At 34.1% G+C, this 16,566-nt stretch overlaps 1 protein-coding gene across 4 annotated transcripts in view; it reads right to left on the bottom strand.

Moving 5' to 3' along the window:
• Positions 1 to 16,278, bottom strand: part of LOC111399081 — a 24,600-nt gene extending 8,322 nt beyond the window's left edge. Inside the window, exons 1-24 of one of the 4 annotated variants that reach the window (XM_023026311.1) lie at positions 15,885 to 16,278; positions 15,516 to 15,628; positions 15,271 to 15,397; positions 14,861 to 14,959; positions 14,717 to 14,785; positions 14,424 to 14,558; positions 14,273 to 14,341; positions 12,866 to 12,921; positions 12,606 to 12,765; positions 10,292 to 10,456; positions 9,416 to 9,500; positions 8,726 to 8,959; positions 8,497 to 8,588; positions 8,328 to 8,370; positions 6,301 to 6,458; positions 5,212 to 5,322; positions 4,591 to 4,659; positions 4,336 to 4,479; positions 3,747 to 3,821; positions 3,496 to 3,672; positions 3,308 to 3,393; positions 2,426 to 2,480; positions 1,514 to 1,639; positions 1,275 to 1,388 (exon numbers count right to left, since the gene is read on the bottom strand). In XM_023026311.1, the coding sequence (XP_022882079.1) occupies positions 1,275 to 1,388; positions 1,514 to 1,639; positions 2,426 to 2,480; positions 3,308 to 3,393; positions 3,496 to 3,672; positions 3,747 to 3,821; positions 4,336 to 4,479; positions 4,591 to 4,659; positions 5,212 to 5,322; positions 6,301 to 6,458; positions 8,328 to 8,370; positions 8,497 to 8,588; positions 8,726 to 8,959; positions 9,416 to 9,500; positions 10,292 to 10,456; positions 12,606 to 12,765; positions 12,866 to 12,921; positions 14,273 to 14,341; positions 14,424 to 14,558; positions 14,717 to 14,785; positions 14,861 to 14,959; positions 15,271 to 15,397; positions 15,516 to 15,628; positions 15,885 to 16,001 (2,679 nt within the window). In that variant the 5' untranslated portion in view covers positions 16,002 to 16,278. Of the gene's footprint in view, positions 1 to 1,274; positions 1,389 to 1,513; positions 1,640 to 2,425; positions 2,481 to 3,307; positions 3,394 to 3,495; positions 3,673 to 3,746; positions 3,822 to 4,335; positions 4,480 to 4,590; positions 4,660 to 5,211; positions 5,323 to 6,300; positions 6,459 to 8,327; positions 8,371 to 8,496; positions 8,589 to 8,725; positions 8,960 to 9,415; positions 9,501 to 10,291; positions 10,457 to 12,605; positions 12,766 to 12,865; positions 12,925 to 14,272; positions 14,342 to 14,423; positions 14,559 to 14,716; positions 14,786 to 14,860; positions 14,960 to 15,270; positions 15,398 to 15,515; positions 15,629 to 15,884 lie in introns of those variants that run through there. The other 3 variants (XM_023026310.1, XM_023026312.1, XM_023026313.1) reach the window with 3 other exon arrangements.
• Between the last annotated feature and the right edge of the window lie 288 nt (positions 16,279 to 16,566).

Consider the following 16,566-nt stretch of genomic DNA (forward strand, 5'->3'; position numbering starts at 1 on the left):
CACAACTTTTGTTTACTACCCTACATTTTAATTGCACTAAAGATCCCAACTTTGCTCAACATTTATGTTCCCAACCATTTTTTCTTGCATTCTCTTTCTCAACCTTCCATTAATTAGTATATCTTATCCTTGATGAGGGTTTATCCAAATATTCACTTAACATGCTTTGAAATGAAAGACAAATATTCGGTCGAACTTCTATAATCATTTATTTTTCTTATAAAAATATAAGGAGCAAATAAGTCTTTTACACCCTCATTCATAATGGATTTTTTGGACGGAAATTGTTATTGGGATAAGATATGCTAATTATTGAAAATTGATGTTAAGAATGCGATTAAAAAAAAAAAAAAAAATTATAGACAACGACAATAAGCAAATGTTATGGACCTTCACTACAATTAAAAAGTGATGTAACAAACAAAAATTGTGGTGCAAATATAACCATATATTCCTAACAAAGAATAGTTTTGAGGAGGTCTAGGAAAGTTGAATTAAAATCCCAATATTTGGTTGTAGACATAATTCGGAGGCCTTTTTTGGTGGTTTGATATTTTTGAAGAATGCTTTGCACAACATAGAATGAGCAAAACACAACAACCCCCATTATATAGGATTTATTTGTTTCTATAGGATTCTTGTTCTAGTCCCTCAACCTCCTCTCTCTATAGAGCCAAACAATATAATTATGGATGTCTCCAGAGCTAATACGTTGCTACGCCACTAGCGGTAAGGTCTAAGTTGAGTGTGAAGGAAGGATCGTCCACTTGGATAATAAAACGGGAGTTCTACCACCCTGATCGACTGTAATATAAACAACTAGAATTGAGTTCTCTCATCTATGAAGAAATGGAAAATTAGAGACTTGCTTAGGTATTCAGTTGGTTAGAAACCTGTTACCTGCGCCTATGGCTAAGTTTTCTTATAGCCATTTGATAAACTAATGAAGAATTCATTTTTGTGCAACTATTGGACTTGTTCAAGTTCGGAAATTTCCAGTTGTCACTCTGATAAGTTTTCATTCTCGTTAAAAAAATTTACGCATAAATAGTAGTCTTGTTGACTAATTTAGACCTTGATTTCCGATAGCCAATAATATTAAAATTTCGTGCCCAATTTCTCCAGTTGTGTCTTTCCCTATTTGTCTCTCCTCTTGTCTTTCTTCTCTGTTTCACTCTGTGTTTTGCGGCTCTATATCACCACCATTTCTATATTTATTAGTAAATCAAATTCATAAAGCAAAATACATTTACCTTGCAAGAATAAAATATTACCTGTGACTGTATGTATTCCACAAGTTCCTGCAATCTTGCAGCTTGCTGAGAATGAATCCCACTTGAACTCCTTTCCAGTGCAGGCAATCTTTCCAGGATTATTTGTAGATAACTCTGAGCAGATATCAGAAGAGTGAATTACAAGGCTGCATTGAGTCATAACCAACATAATGCAAAACGACAGGTGGCAGTGCGGGATAACACTACTGCTAGGACGTGTAAAAGCAAAGAGAGAAAACCTTTGTGGTATATGAAGCATCCAAATTAAGAGCTGAGCCAGCCGCAACTACAATCTCTTTATTAATTCCCTTAATTTGAAGGTAAGGGCTCGGGACATCTTGTATATGATCAACCTCGATAAGAATCTAAAAGAAAGAGGTAATATTACGTCATTCAAAAGTATTTCACTCAACAGTCAGGGCAGGACAAGTCAAGCAAAAACTGAATCGAAGTAGCAAACGAAGAGGACATAAAAATTAGTGCTCACAATAGTTTGCAAATGAAATGTATAAATACCAATAAGCATATTATGGGCTTTTAATCAGATCAACATTAGTGTTTTGGTTTTTTGGCAAGCTCTGACTAATCGTATCATAGTATAGGCCTCTTATCAATAGTTGCATTCTCACTAGATGAGAATACCTAGGTAATTTGTTTTTGTTATATCCATCTAAAAGTGCAGTAGGTCAAACATATGCCACCAATAGATGCTGAATGACAGCTATTTTATCCTCATCCCCTCGTGCTGGAACTTTCAACTCAGTAGTCTAAACACATGTTAGTGTTTGCTAGCAATATCATTAAATTCCTGATCATTGTAACTAAATTTGAAATTGACACTTATGCAATCACTACCGACCAACCTGATACCACTGTTTATCCAACTACACAGATTTCTTCATTTCTAGTAGCTTGTTCTTCAACCTCCCTTTCAAAGACATCAGAGAGACACTCAGAAATTATCACCTTAAGACATTCTTGGTCGCCAAAAGATGATTCAAAACAGAAGACGTGATATGAGAAAAAGAATTTTCTTAGCCTATGTCAGAGTATCTACAAATAAAGAGTCTTCAAGCTCACTACATTTATAATTGAGTTCAATTGCAATAATCATATCTGGACACTGAATATGATAACAAGAGAGAGATAACCTTTCCATCTTGGTAAATATAGGCAGATGCTTCAATATACGCCATAGCTTGATACCTGAAACCACGAGAGATAATACATAAAGTGTCAACAAATGGAAGTAATCAAACACACAAACTATCAAGTGACAAAATTTGGATCAAAGGCCAGCTCATAATCAAACCAATATGCTTCAAAAACATGATGAGTCAAAACAAGAAATAATCAGGATCAAATCTTGTTTGTGTTAGTAACAGCAAGAATTTTTTTGGTTTTAAAGAATAGGAATGGTTATGGCAAATGATAAAATAATGCATAAGAAAGAGAGTTTCTGTCTATATCTCAATTATTAAACAAGTTGATGATCAGTCGTTGATTACTATGTGCAAAAAGGAAATACAGTAGATTCGAAAAGGCAGCTCAAGTTATCTTATGCAACAATGTGAAAAAGATCCACAGTGAACTACACTTGTTTACACCTATTCATCTTATTCAAAATTGACTTGCCAAGAATCAACTGAGGAACCTTACTATACATAAACATTTTCAGACCACAGAATCTTCAGTGCTTCAACAAATCTCAGTACGTATAAATAAGATATTTTCTTATGATACCTACAGGCATCTCAGAACAGAAACTACTTAGAATATTTAACATGTGTGTAAAATATCACACACATTGCATTTTGACACCAAGAAAAGAGGGCAACACCCCAAGGGAGAATGTCTCCGGTGATTTGACACAGTAGAAGAGCGTGAAGGAAAACACTAGAAGATAACAATAGTATAAGCCACATGATTATGTATCTAAGTCCACAAACTTTTATAGCAAACGGAAACACAAATGATGATGACCAGTGATACTACGAAGCAATATCAACCTCAATATCAAATATTCAACATACCCTAAGTTAAGAAGGCCAGCAACAGTACTTATGCTGATATCAAAGTCCACTTTTGGCTGGATAATAAAGTTTCCTTCTCTAATAGGCTTCATGCACAACCAGAGAGGAGACAGGAAAAAATATATGCAGATAAGCCATCAAAATATTCCGTTTGAGTAGAAACAATTTCTTCTCATTTAACAACAAACCTCTCGAATCAGCAATGCAAATCTACCCTCACATATTCGAACTCTTATACAATCACCCTCTGTTAACTGTCCATTAGAAGGTATTCCAGGCATCCGTAAATATATATCAATAAAATTTTGAGCGGAACTGCATATCTTGGTTGGGTCAAGAATTTTCAAAATATCTTGGTAATCCACCTGTGAACAGTACAAGTCTGTTAAAAATCAACCAAATTATGGAAGTTGTGGGTGGAAGAAACAAAAAGACTTACTTCCTTATTAGTTTTTAACACAAACAATGAGCTCTCAGGAGAAAGTACTGGGTCAAAGTCATTTCTGATCTTAAGCTGCAACAGAGTAACTGCTCCTTGTCACAATCAAACACAAGTGTCTAACAATTATATAACTCTTCCTTTTTTCGCTCAATAAATCAAAAGATTTTATTAAAGAACGAATAAAGAATCCTCTAACTCGTGCTAAACAATTTCAAAATTAAATGTTTCAAAGAATTATGCAGCCCAATGCGTAGCAGTTTCAGAAATCTTGTACATCATTGGCATATCCATGTACCTCAATGATTGTGTGAGTGTACTGCTTTTTTTTTACAATTTTTTTATATACAATCAGCCAAGTTTGCTCCAGGAACTAATTCCTAGAAATTTGAAACACCCATAAAGTTAACACTGCTCGACATCAATTATAAAAAACTTTCTCTTACTCCAACTTTGAAATGATTTCCCATGAAATAAAACTATAGAAGTGTAGCGAAAGTCAAGTATGCAATAACATCTTTAAATGCATTTTAAACCACAAAAACAAGTAAAGCTGATAAGAAATTCAAAATGAATCTTAGGAACTAACATGTGCATGAACAAGATGTGGTTCAATATGTTGCTGAAACATTGGAAACACCGTTGTCATAATTTCATTTTGGGACATGAAGCAGCCAACTCTACTTTTGTCTCTTTGAACTCGAGATATAAGATGTGAATGAACCCCTCCAACCTGTTTCATAACAAGTAATTACTTCTCCAAAGTGGTAATTTTAAACATATAATCAGAGGGACCTTGAAATTGAAGCATATAAATAGAGTATGAATGTTTCGCCACACTTACAACAGCAATCCACAAGTCCAGCGATTTTCTGATTTCAGGGTGCAAAGCATAAACACCTTCAAAAATTACCTTACAAAAACAAGCAAGACCAGCTTTTTAGACCAGATTAATGACAATCAAACTAGGATTAGGCGTATAAATTATTTCAAACAACTAACTTCGTTTAATCGTTACATGTGTAGTCAAACCATAAAAGATAAAATGGGTCTATCTATTTTCTATTTTTGTAGTCTCCACCTGACTTTATACATCTTCCTTCAAATATCAAATGATAAAACTATTTTGTACTGGTCTGGAAGGAAATAAATGAGAATAATTAACACTATGAGCTTTAGCTTTTAGAGTGTCCATAAATAAGATACCTCAATGACTGAAAGCAAAGGAATGAAAAGCATTAATTTTTTTAATTTCTTATTATCTCCATTCAGAAGAATGAAGTCGTCCTCTATACTCATATTTCTCTTTCTATGAAAGAACTTCCTTTATTTATCAAAACAAAGATGAAAATCTAGCACTGCTATAGATGTGCTGTACAGAGTATACACCATTACATAATGTTTTCTTTGTTGGCCAGAGTTTTGAAATTGAGGCCAAGAGATGAAAAACAGTCTCTTTGCATACCACTCCACAATCTTCAGAAACTTCAAGTTCTTTGAAGGCACTGCGAACACCAGTTTCCAGATCAAATACAGGCACTTTCGTTCTTCGGCAATTTCTTATGTCATCAATGTTCTGCAATAGCCAGAAAGATAGTATTTTAGCATAAAAATTGGATTCTGATTGAAAAAAGTAATCTTCTATTCATCTTGAATGCATATCACGCTTTTCTTTCCCAATTCTTCCTGAGTTCGATGTTCAAGAAGTTCCACAACATCACAACATAGGTAGTGGCTAAAGTATAGTCTGAGAACTTTTTTACACTAATTATACCAAATTATATAGATGGTGTGAATATATCGAACATAATAGTTATTTAAGGTTTTTGAAATTGATTAGAGATGATGTTTGGTCAAGTGGAGAGGAACTTAATTCCCGCTAGACTGGTTTCCTGAAACATACAAATTTTATGTTCACGAGGAAAGGGATTCATTAGAACCTACCATAGCTTCATGTTTCATTTCAACAGCAGCAAAGAATTTTCCATCATGAATGAAGATCAGCTTTCATGCGTAATTGAATATGTGTGTATGTATGGGTGCAGGAGGATAATTGAATATCTGCTACTTGATGGTTACACAAAGCAGGGAAGGAATATGTTAGACAGGGATTTAGCTTACGCTGGCTATAAGATTATGGAGCATGGTATCGTCTCACTTACAGGCATTTATTGGTTGATGCATGAATAGCATAAAATATAAACCAGTGCCATCCACATAACTGTAGTCAAAAAATGAAGGGACAAATGCTAGCCATGTATTAAACACTTTTTTTCTTGTATCTACTTTTTCCAGGACACAACTGAAGTGTCTAAACAAACAATCCCAGTACGAGAATTAAGTGCTCAAGCTATGAACTCTAAAGGTCAATTTCAAAAGAAATATAAGGAGGTACTTATGTGTGTATATATGTACCAATGCAAGTGTATGTTGATTTAAGTTTGCACTTAGTTCTAGTCAGATAAGCATACTGTCAATTTCATTAAAATCATTAAATAAGAAACAAATAACTGAGGCAGAGATTAAACAGTCAACAAAGAAATAAAACAGATACCTTCGATAGTAAAGCCAAATCAAGAGAGCTGAAGTCATCGTACTTAAAATCCTTCACTTGTTCGGATTTGAAGTAGCTTTCAAGGGAAACAACTTCACAGCCAACAATATTTGCCATCTTACGAGCCAAACTCGTTTTCCCTGATCCACTTGGACCTCCTACGACAAAATTAGAAGAAAGCCATATAAAAGAAACAGGTGTCAAATCTCAAACTATACAGTTTCAGTTACCAATGCATACCAAAAGACCTTTTAAAGAGTGCAACGGTCAAAAAGGTGAACTATACAAAAGGTGTGCTATACAAACCCAGAGACACAAGCTGTGTGGTTACTACTAGCCATTAGTAAAACTACAGAGAATTTATTATCTGACATAATTATAATAGCAGTCCCCGCCCCCCCTAGAAGAAAGCCATATAAAAGAAACAGGTGTCAAATCTCAAACTATACAGTTTCAGTTACCAATGCATACCAAAAGACCTTTTAAAGAGTGCAACGGTCAAAAAGGTGAACTATACAAAAGGTGTGCTATACAAACCCAGAGACACAAGCTGTGTGGTTACTACTAGCCATTAGTAAAACTACAGAGAATTTATTATCTGACATAATTATAATAGCAGTCCCCTTCAGGTGACATATCAGCAGTTTTAATTAGCCTTCACCCAAGTGTTTGACAAAGGTTCCTTATCTTTGAATATAACATCAAAAAACTACAGGACAATGCAACTCCGCATTGCTGTGCCTGAGCTTTCAATCATGTGCAGTTGTTTTGACATCTAAAGCAAGCTTGAGCAGATCCATCACCTCCATTTCACGATTTTCATTCAAAGCCAGAGATTCTATCTTTAGCCTCTTGCCCCTTCCAAAAATATTCAGTTACGATAGTAATATACCCTAAATTCTGTGACTTGGGGCATAAGAATTGTATAATATGTTCTTTTTTATTACCATATAAAATAATTAGAATCCTACTCTCAAATGAGGCAATTGAAAGATGATGAAAACGACATTCTTATTTATTTTTTTTAGCTTCAGCTTTAAATTAAGAGTTCTTGAGAAGGAGAACCACACGAAAAAAGTTGCTATGATCATATGGATAACAAAACAAGCTTATGTATACCCCGTTGAAATATAAATAAACCTATTTTAGAGATTTTTTGTTTAATCCCATAATAATCATCATCAAAAAGTCAAAATCACCCTCCATGCCAAAATTTGACACTTTGGGGAAAAAAATATCACTAGTTCTTTGCTTGTACTTTTATAAAACTTGCCCACCTAATGTTACACCATTCCATTACATGTTGCTTACACCAGGCACCAACTGAGACCTAAAAAATGCAATCTGAAAGAATCTTAATCGTTCTTAAATGGTTTGAACTTGGATAACCATTTGGTTGGAAATTATCTCAATCAAAAACATATTATTAGAGGCATACGTAAGAAAAGAACCTATCTAAAATATATATAGATATATAGGTACCTTTGACTGGAACACCAATATCATCAGGCATATTAATTACGAGATAGAATAATTACCACTCGATAAGAACACTAAATAATTGTGTCTATGGACATACCTATATTTAAATATTAAACTTTATTTATGGTGACTTGTAATGGAACAAATTGGTTTTCACAAAATCCGAAGACCAAGATATAAATGTTACTTAGCCATTATACATTCTGGATTAGAACTTTCTTATGGGAACTTTACTTAGCCCCCGTTTGAGCCACATTATTGTAAAAATGAGAATGAAAAATATAGCCGTTATGAACCTCACACAAGAGATAAAAAGTCAAATATGGTGGCTTGATGTGATGGATAACGGTCATATTTTTCATTGTAATGAGGAAATAATGGGGCTGAAATAGCGCCTTAATTTACAACTTACAAGTCTGCCATAGAATCACACTTCCATACAACTCACTTCATTTGCATTGAATTATTATATGCAGGCAATACTAGTTTCATGTAGTTTAGTTGTTCCCAAGAGGGGTGTGTGAGAGAGAGAGAGACTGTCTTACCAATTCCAACTATTACCGGGTGACCCTTATTCTCCAGCAAAGCCTGCAATGAACAAAGTAGGACATCCAAGTTTTGGTCTCATAAAAAAGTTCAGAAGAGACTTAGAATCAAACTTCACGGACACAAAGAGCAAGGACATGATCCTTGCCATTAAAATAGAACACTTACCTGTATTGCCTGTACAGCAAGAAGCAACCCTCTATCCAAGTCATAAGAATCAGGCATCGGAGCAAGCTGCAGGGCATCCCTGGAAGGAGGATCTGTGGTCGTTTCATGAACAAAATTGATACATGGAAAACAGCAGAACATACATTTTAACCACATTTTTTTAGTTCACTTGCATTTAAATTTTGTTGGGGAAAAAAATTCTCGCTCACTACTGGTAAACAGAACATACCAGAGCCAGTTCCATCAGTTAGGAGAGGGTCTGGAGAGATAAAATGCCACGTCGCCAGGACAGGTTCCAGTTTAGACTTGGTTGGTGACCGAGTCCATGGCTGTGATAAATCCTCAAGCCGGTTGACCAGGTTGGGAGTTATACGAAGTGGCTTTGGAGCTGCTATCATCCTTTCTTGACTACTGGGCAAAGATGCACTAGACAAAGGAGGAGGTGTATTAAGCCGTGGTACCCCTGCAACTTGGATAAATAGATTAGAAAGAGATTTTGATAATTTGTGTGAAGAGATTAAAACACACACACGAACTAAATTGAAGCTTTGCATATGGACCACTAGCAGGTACTACCATCATCTCGCCAGGTGTTCTGGCTATCTATTAAGGAATCATGATTATACCTCTCAGGTTAACTCTCTCGCTCTAGCGCACATACAAACACATATGCAGTATGAGGTGGAACACGAATTAGTTTCAATCAGATTCAAAAACTGCTCCTAGACCTTTCCAAGATCCTCATAATCATTAGATTCAAATTCAAGAAATAATGATGAGTTAAGTGTTTGATGTAGTGGACTATAAGTTTAAACCATCATGGTTCAAACACTGACCCAGCTTTTTAATGGTAAATTAATAGTGGCATAGAAACAAGGAAGAAGCAGAAACAATGTAAAAGGAAAATCCATGTCCAAACCTTTTCTCTCAAGGATCATTTCTAGATATGATTTTGTTATCCATGGACCATTGACACCAAGCCTTGATGATTCAGTTCCAACGATCTGAAAAGGAGTTCAACTGTGTCAATCGTAAGTTCAAGTGCATAACTACTCTGATTAACAAACGACTCTCACTGGCCCCTTCAGAAATGAATAGATTTCCACATGAAACCAATATAAGATTATATTTGTAGGTAAAAAAGATACACGAGGTGGCAGTAGAACATCACCATAGGGACAGTAACTCAGGCCAAACAATGGGCACATGGTTCAATAAAACCAGACATACTAATGTACTCACTCGGATTACAAATATTTTAGGCTCAATTGACAAAATTACAACATAATAAAACTTGAGGCCAACATTCACATGGTATATACTATGTATCATCAGGTGTAGGAAGAACATCCGGTGCGATAGGTTAGAACCTAGCTAAATCTATTTTCTAAAGTTATTGCTTTCGAGAGAAAAATAAAAAATTGGAATCTGTTATTAAGGAAATATACTAGTACTACACTCTGCAAAATATTAGCACATAGTGTGTTGCTTTAGAGTACTTCTGCCAAAGTGGTTGCAGTCTTGCAGGCATATTACAAAGCATTACTGAAAGGGCAATGCTACATTTACATAACTGTTTACACACCGCCTTTCACTCCCCTCACATGGAGGGGGCCCCACACACAATAAAATATGTGTACACCTTGAGGCGTACACATAGCATTTATTCTTACTGAAAACATTATGAATCATGATGATAATACTAATAACAAGACGAAGGAGAAAGGTTCCAGTTCACTGGTAATGGAATTCTGGGAAGGCTTTAAGAGTCTTAGGAGAAGATTAGTGTACATACTTTTCTATTTGTGCCCCTGAGCACCATGTAAGTCTCTCCAAGAGTATCAATTGTTTCCAGAGATACTGAAAGATTTCCGTCAATGACAGAAGTTGATGCCCGCTTATAACTAACAACCACATTATATCCCAAGGCTAGCAATCCACCCAGAGTCATCCGGCCAACCTATTACAATAGTAAAATGGATCACTAAAGCAAGTTATGTTTTGCATTAAAAAAGTTGCAGGAAAATATTTCCAGGAATCGTTATACACAATTTCTAGTGAAAAGAGTACTATTAAAGAGCTGGAGGACCTATTCACATACAGCAAGTTCATAAACGTTCAATAATAGCTTAGAAGGAGTGAAAACAGATGTTACTGAGACTTGAATATTAGGACTCATCTAACGACAACAGAATTATTTGAGTAGGTAAAAGTATAAAAATATTATAATAAGTAATCAATACAACAACAATCTAGTCTTGATCCCAATAAATTTGGGGTCAGATACATGAATCCTTTTCTGCTTTACTAGAGCAGCCAGAAAATAAGAAGTAATCACTGTTATACATAAATGCTTCAACGGGAAGGTATATAACCAAATTATTACAGTAAAAAACTGAAAGAAATATATTAATTAAGCATTCAATTTGTTCAAATGATTGTCTGGTTGAATTTCATAGCATAAAATAAAACATATGTTGCACATCAGATGAAAGAATGAAAAGAAAATAGTAGCAAAATTCAGTGGCAAGTAAAACTATCTTTAGATTATTAATATTAAAAAAGCTGTGATTAAACTCTAGGTGATAAAACATCTGAATTGGATTCCCCTAATAGTTATTGAAATACCTAGAAAACCATAGCTCATAAAACTTCTTACGAGGAATAAATGAAAGGAGAAGAAATGACTATTGATTAAATTTCTTTTAATTTAAATAAACATATATATTTGTATTTTCTCACTAAACCTTTCTTCAATACATGTAATGCCAATCGAAGTCGTTAAATGTACAAATTTTAAAACTTTGTCAAGGCATTCAAAAGAGAATTGAAAAAGAGCAAATAATACAAACACAAGTGTATATAACTTATTACTTCATTTGTTAAATTATGAGAGCTAACAAAATAGAGAAAAAATGGCTGCCATTTTAATTTCCTCTAGCTTGTTCTTTTCATAATCAAAATTCTAAATAATATTTGCATTGAGCCACCGTTGCTCTACGAATTAACTAGTACGAACATGATAAGAATATCCAGGGAAAAATCCAGTCTTTGGGCAAAGGTTTCAGAACAAGAGGAAAGATTACAGTGAAAGTTAAGAATTTCGCTCTACAGATACAATTCCCTGCCTTTAATTTCAGAAGATTCAATTCTTGAATGTTTTTCAAACACATTTGGACCACCAACAAAATGTTTGATCACGTTGTTGAGGTCAATTTCCTTCAACTAGCAGATTATTCAACATTAAGAGACAAAGTAACTACTGTACCAAGGAGCTTATGGTTTGCTTCGATAATTATTAAGTAGTACAAGATGCTCTCTCAGTTGCTAATTTTTACTCTTCAGATTTTATGGTGATATTTGGACTGATTAGAAGTATTTGACACCCTCTGGCTGAAGTTAGTACCTGAGGTCTTTTCTAAGGTAAATGTTATTAACTTTGCATGATATCAGCTGAAAAGATCAGTTCTTGTCAATTAGGACCCTTTTTGTAGGCAAGTCCCGTCAATTAAATAATGGCACAACGCAATTTAGTAATGTTGTGAAATAAGATCAATCTGCACAAAAATAAATGATATGAACTGTCATAAGCTTCTGAGTTGTGATTGTGCATTTGTGAGGAATAATGATTTGACATATACATTTATGCCTTGACCAGTTTATTGGTGGAACTGCTTACAGAATAACTCGTGGGTATTTTGGGGGTTTTGATAAAGAGTACCTGAAACATACTCCAGTTGTTCTTCAAAATGAGACAAACACACACATTTTCTATGTAGGATATTTCACAACTATTACTCCAAAAAATAATAAAATAATAAAATAATAAAAAATTAAAAAAATAATAATAATAAAGATTTTTCGTCAAAAAGTGCCCAAAGCAGTTCAGAAGTGTTTTAGCAATGGGGCACAAATATGCATTTTTTATCTTGGTTTAGATGGAACCACATGTTTAAAAAGTACTAACAACACACTTCCAGTACCTAGCCAAAATCATATCTAGTGCTATGTTTTTGTTTCAAAGATTTCCAAACAAGCAAACATCTGAATAATAAAGCACCAAGGACAATCAAGTATTGTATAGTGCATTTTGAAGTAGAAACATTCACCTCGAATTCAGCTTTTGGCCGAATAATGAAATTTTTGTCAACAATCCTCTGGTCACCTAGTGATAGATAGTATTTGATACCAGATTGTCGCACCTTGATCCAATCATTTATTCGTGCTTCTTCACTTGCAGAGGGGGGTCTCAGGTACATCTCAATAAAACTGAACTTAAGACAAGCTCAGATTCAACTAATGTAAAGAAAGTGATATACATAATGGCAATTTCTGCCCTAAACATATAATCATCAACTGAAAAACTTACTTGTCCTGTTGTGCTTCTTTTCCATGAAAAATGTAGGCAGCATGTCCACTTTGTGACTGCTAAAAACAACAAATTTCTGGTAAAGTAAGCTCTCCAAGAAGAAATGACCAACAGTAAAGTAGAAAAAAAATCTACTGAACTATGAATTTTAAAAACCTAAAATATGAATGAATTTTAAAAACCTAAAATATGATGGTATGGAATGCATATAATTTTTTTCAATAAGCCAAAAATTGTAGATAGTTTGTATAGTATTCAATTTCAGAGAGAATTTCACAATCATCAGATTGGCCATAAACTTTTCGTGTTCATGTCACACAGTCCCATAATTGTTACAAAGAAACTGAGATTGAGAAAATTAAATAATAGAAGGTATCAATTAACTGAAGTGAAATATATCTTTTTCATCTAACATGTAGAAAAATTTTGACCACAAAAGTTTTCTAGATTTTGAATTCTTATCAATGCCATCTCATATTCCGGAGAGGGGAAAAAGAAAAAAATGTAGGACATTAGAGCAATCAAATAATTTTTTATTTTTTATGTCAAATTCCAAGAACACTTACCTAATAACCAGTATTAGACAAAAGATAATATTATAATAGATGCAGAAATAAAATGTCAACCTCAAGAAGTACATATTATGTAGAATGTTTAGCCGTTGATTTCAAAACAAAAAGATTATTCTTCGTATAAGAGTCTATATTTATTGAGCCCCCGTTTGGCCTCCATTAAATTACATTCTAATTTCCTCTCTCTTATTTTTAACTACACAATTTTCCATAAAATAATATTACAAGTAAATAAAAAAAAAATTCTTTCTTTTTCGACCACTCATTTTTCAAAAAAATACTATTCCACCCATTTCCTTTTCAAAAAATGGGGGCCAAACATGGCTTAAATTTTATAATCAAATGTATGTGCCATATGTGTATATATAGACATGGGATATAATGTGCTAAAAGGAATATGGCAGAATTAATATGAATGAAAAGTATTTCTGTGAAGAATCACAATTTCCCCAAATAGACAAAAATAAAATTGTCAACGTGTGCAGATTAGACTTGGTCATTATTGTTCAATCTTCATAAACCTCTTCAAAAACAGTGAAAAAGATGCCAAAACAAGCACTACCAGAAAAAGTTATGTCTGCGATTGAATTAAGAAAAAAAATTAAAGCTACAAAATCATTTAATCAACACTTTGATCAATAAGACATTGATCGAGGAAACCATGTTTAAAGGTGTACAACTGCACTCTTTCAGCTAGACTAGGAAAACCCTCTTCAAACGGTTGAATGCTATGTCAAGAGCTAAATATCATGTTAAATTATTCAAATTACTAATAATATAATGGATTAGAACTTTCCTCGTGCACTATTGCATATAGAACCCAATTCTTGCATACCTCACTCTTGCATTTGAGTTTGTAAATTGGTTCCCTAAATGATGAAACAAAACTGTTGTTGATTCTGATCTACACAAAAGACACAGCAAATAAACTACAAGTAGGAAAGTAGAGCACAAAAAATTGTGAAACCAGGATGTCAATAGCATACCTGCGCATGATGAAGATCTGGCTCAATGTGCCTTCTGAAGAGCGGGAAAATGCTGTCAATTAGGAGGTCTAGTGAACAAGACTCTCCAATATCATATTGAACTTTGGAAAGTAGACTAAAGTGAACACCACCAACCTGATTCCCCATACATATGATACAAAAGTCCCACCAACACATCAAAGTAAATATTTGATGAGAGATAAAACAATATTTATGGAACAAAAAACCTATCTATACTCCTTTGAGAAGAAAAACGTACTAGAAAACATAAAACAATTGACATAAAAGATTACCACTGCAACTCGTATGTCTAGCAAAGACCGTAGTTTTGCATGTAAAGCAAAAGTTCCATCAACTATCACCTACAAGCAAAATGTGGTATGAAACTTAAAAGAATTTAAGAAGTGCAACCAAAAAGGAAATTCAAGCATTCTTACCACCCCAGACGAAATACTTTTTATTGCCTGTGAACCAACACGTTTTCTTCCTTGAAAATCGAACACTGGGGTCAATGTATCTCGTCCACTTATCAAATTCTGTTTCAACAATAACTTTAGTTCTGAAATGCATAATATACAAGATTAAACAGCATAAACATTGCAGAACTCCTTAATTGTTCTGCCAGTCAATTATTTCATCATAAAGCCAAATACCAAAACCAATGTTTACTTGAAATATCTATTGACAAGTCCATAGGCATCATGGATTCAGAGAAAAACATTCAACAATTCCTCCAAATATGCTTGTCTCTTTCTGGGCGAAGACTAAGAGATTTGATATACTTCAATCCAAAACGAAGAAAAAAATCTTAGCTTCATTACAATGAACATGAAAGAGAATGGAATACCTCAAGATTCTGGATAAGAAGATCAAAATCAATTAGCTCCAAATCATTCCCATCGTCAACTCCAGTGCGATAGTTCTCCATTGAGATAACAATACAACCAATTACAGATGCTACTTTTTCAGCTAAGCTTCAAGAACCATTAAAATGCACTTTTTAAGATAATGCTGAATAAAACTTCTATAAACGTCCACCAGTAATTCCCACTGAATTACACAAAATTGAACACGCATGTAAAAGATACTTACCTTGATTTACCTGACCCACTCGGACCTCCAATGCCAACTGTTACTATACCCTCTTTCTTTGATCTAAGCTCTTGAATCGATTTCACCAACAAGTAATATCCATGATCAAAAGACTGAGAAATCCAAAACCCATAATGCTTAGACAAATGGAATTAATTTCCCAAAATGTACCTAAACTTCAAATCTGAATTTCCAAATACCAGATGAAATATTGGCTTTTTTCGAGTAGTATACAAATTTACTAATAAGCTCAATCTATTTTAAAGACAAACAGAATTCAGATAACCATCAATTAATATCAGACAATTTATGACAATTCTTATCCATTGAACAAAGAAATAAGAAATTCAGCAAACCAAAGAAGCATACCACATGTAGAGGAAGGGATTGGAGAATGGAGGAAGACGAAGAGGAAGTGGAAGGCTGCTGTTGGTAGAAATCGCGCCCACCTTCTTGAAATACCCGCTGCACCACTTCATCATCCATTAATTTGCTTCAACCTAAACTGAAACTGCAATTTGCTTTTTGACAAATACAAATACAAACTATGATTTTATGGGTTGGTGATAAAATTCAATCTTGATGAAGAGTGAAATATTTCAAGACGGAATCTTTTTCTTGCTTTCTGGTTCTGCATACATCATGCGCAAGAATAAACTACTCATTTGAGGACTTTTTATTTTAATCGTGGAGCGTATGTATACAAGGCAATCGGCACTCTTTCCCAGTACTTTGCGGTTGTTGACAGCATTTCGAGAAATGGAGATTATGGGACTGGGGAGGCAATTAAAAGAGTGGATTTTTGCGAGAAAATAAAAGGCACGGGGCAAATTTTAGGACAAGTTCGGTAACGATTATGAAAATTAATTTTTTAATCGTCTAAGGTAAAAGTGGGTCCCACAGATGGCTGAGATAGGGAAATGACAATCAAAAAATTGATTTTTTGGACTAAAAATTGCTACCAAACGGGCTTAGAAAGGTCAAGTTCAACTGTAAATTCTGATTTCTTATATTTATGAATTGATTTCTTAAATTGAATTCTATATAATTT

This window comes from Olea europaea, chromosome 8, assembly GCF_002742605.1.
Source record: "Olea europaea var. sylvestris chromosome 8, O_europaea_v1, whole genome shotgun sequence".
Classification (NCBI taxonomy): domain Eukaryota; kingdom Viridiplantae; phylum Streptophyta; class Magnoliopsida; order Lamiales; family Oleaceae; genus Olea; species Olea europaea.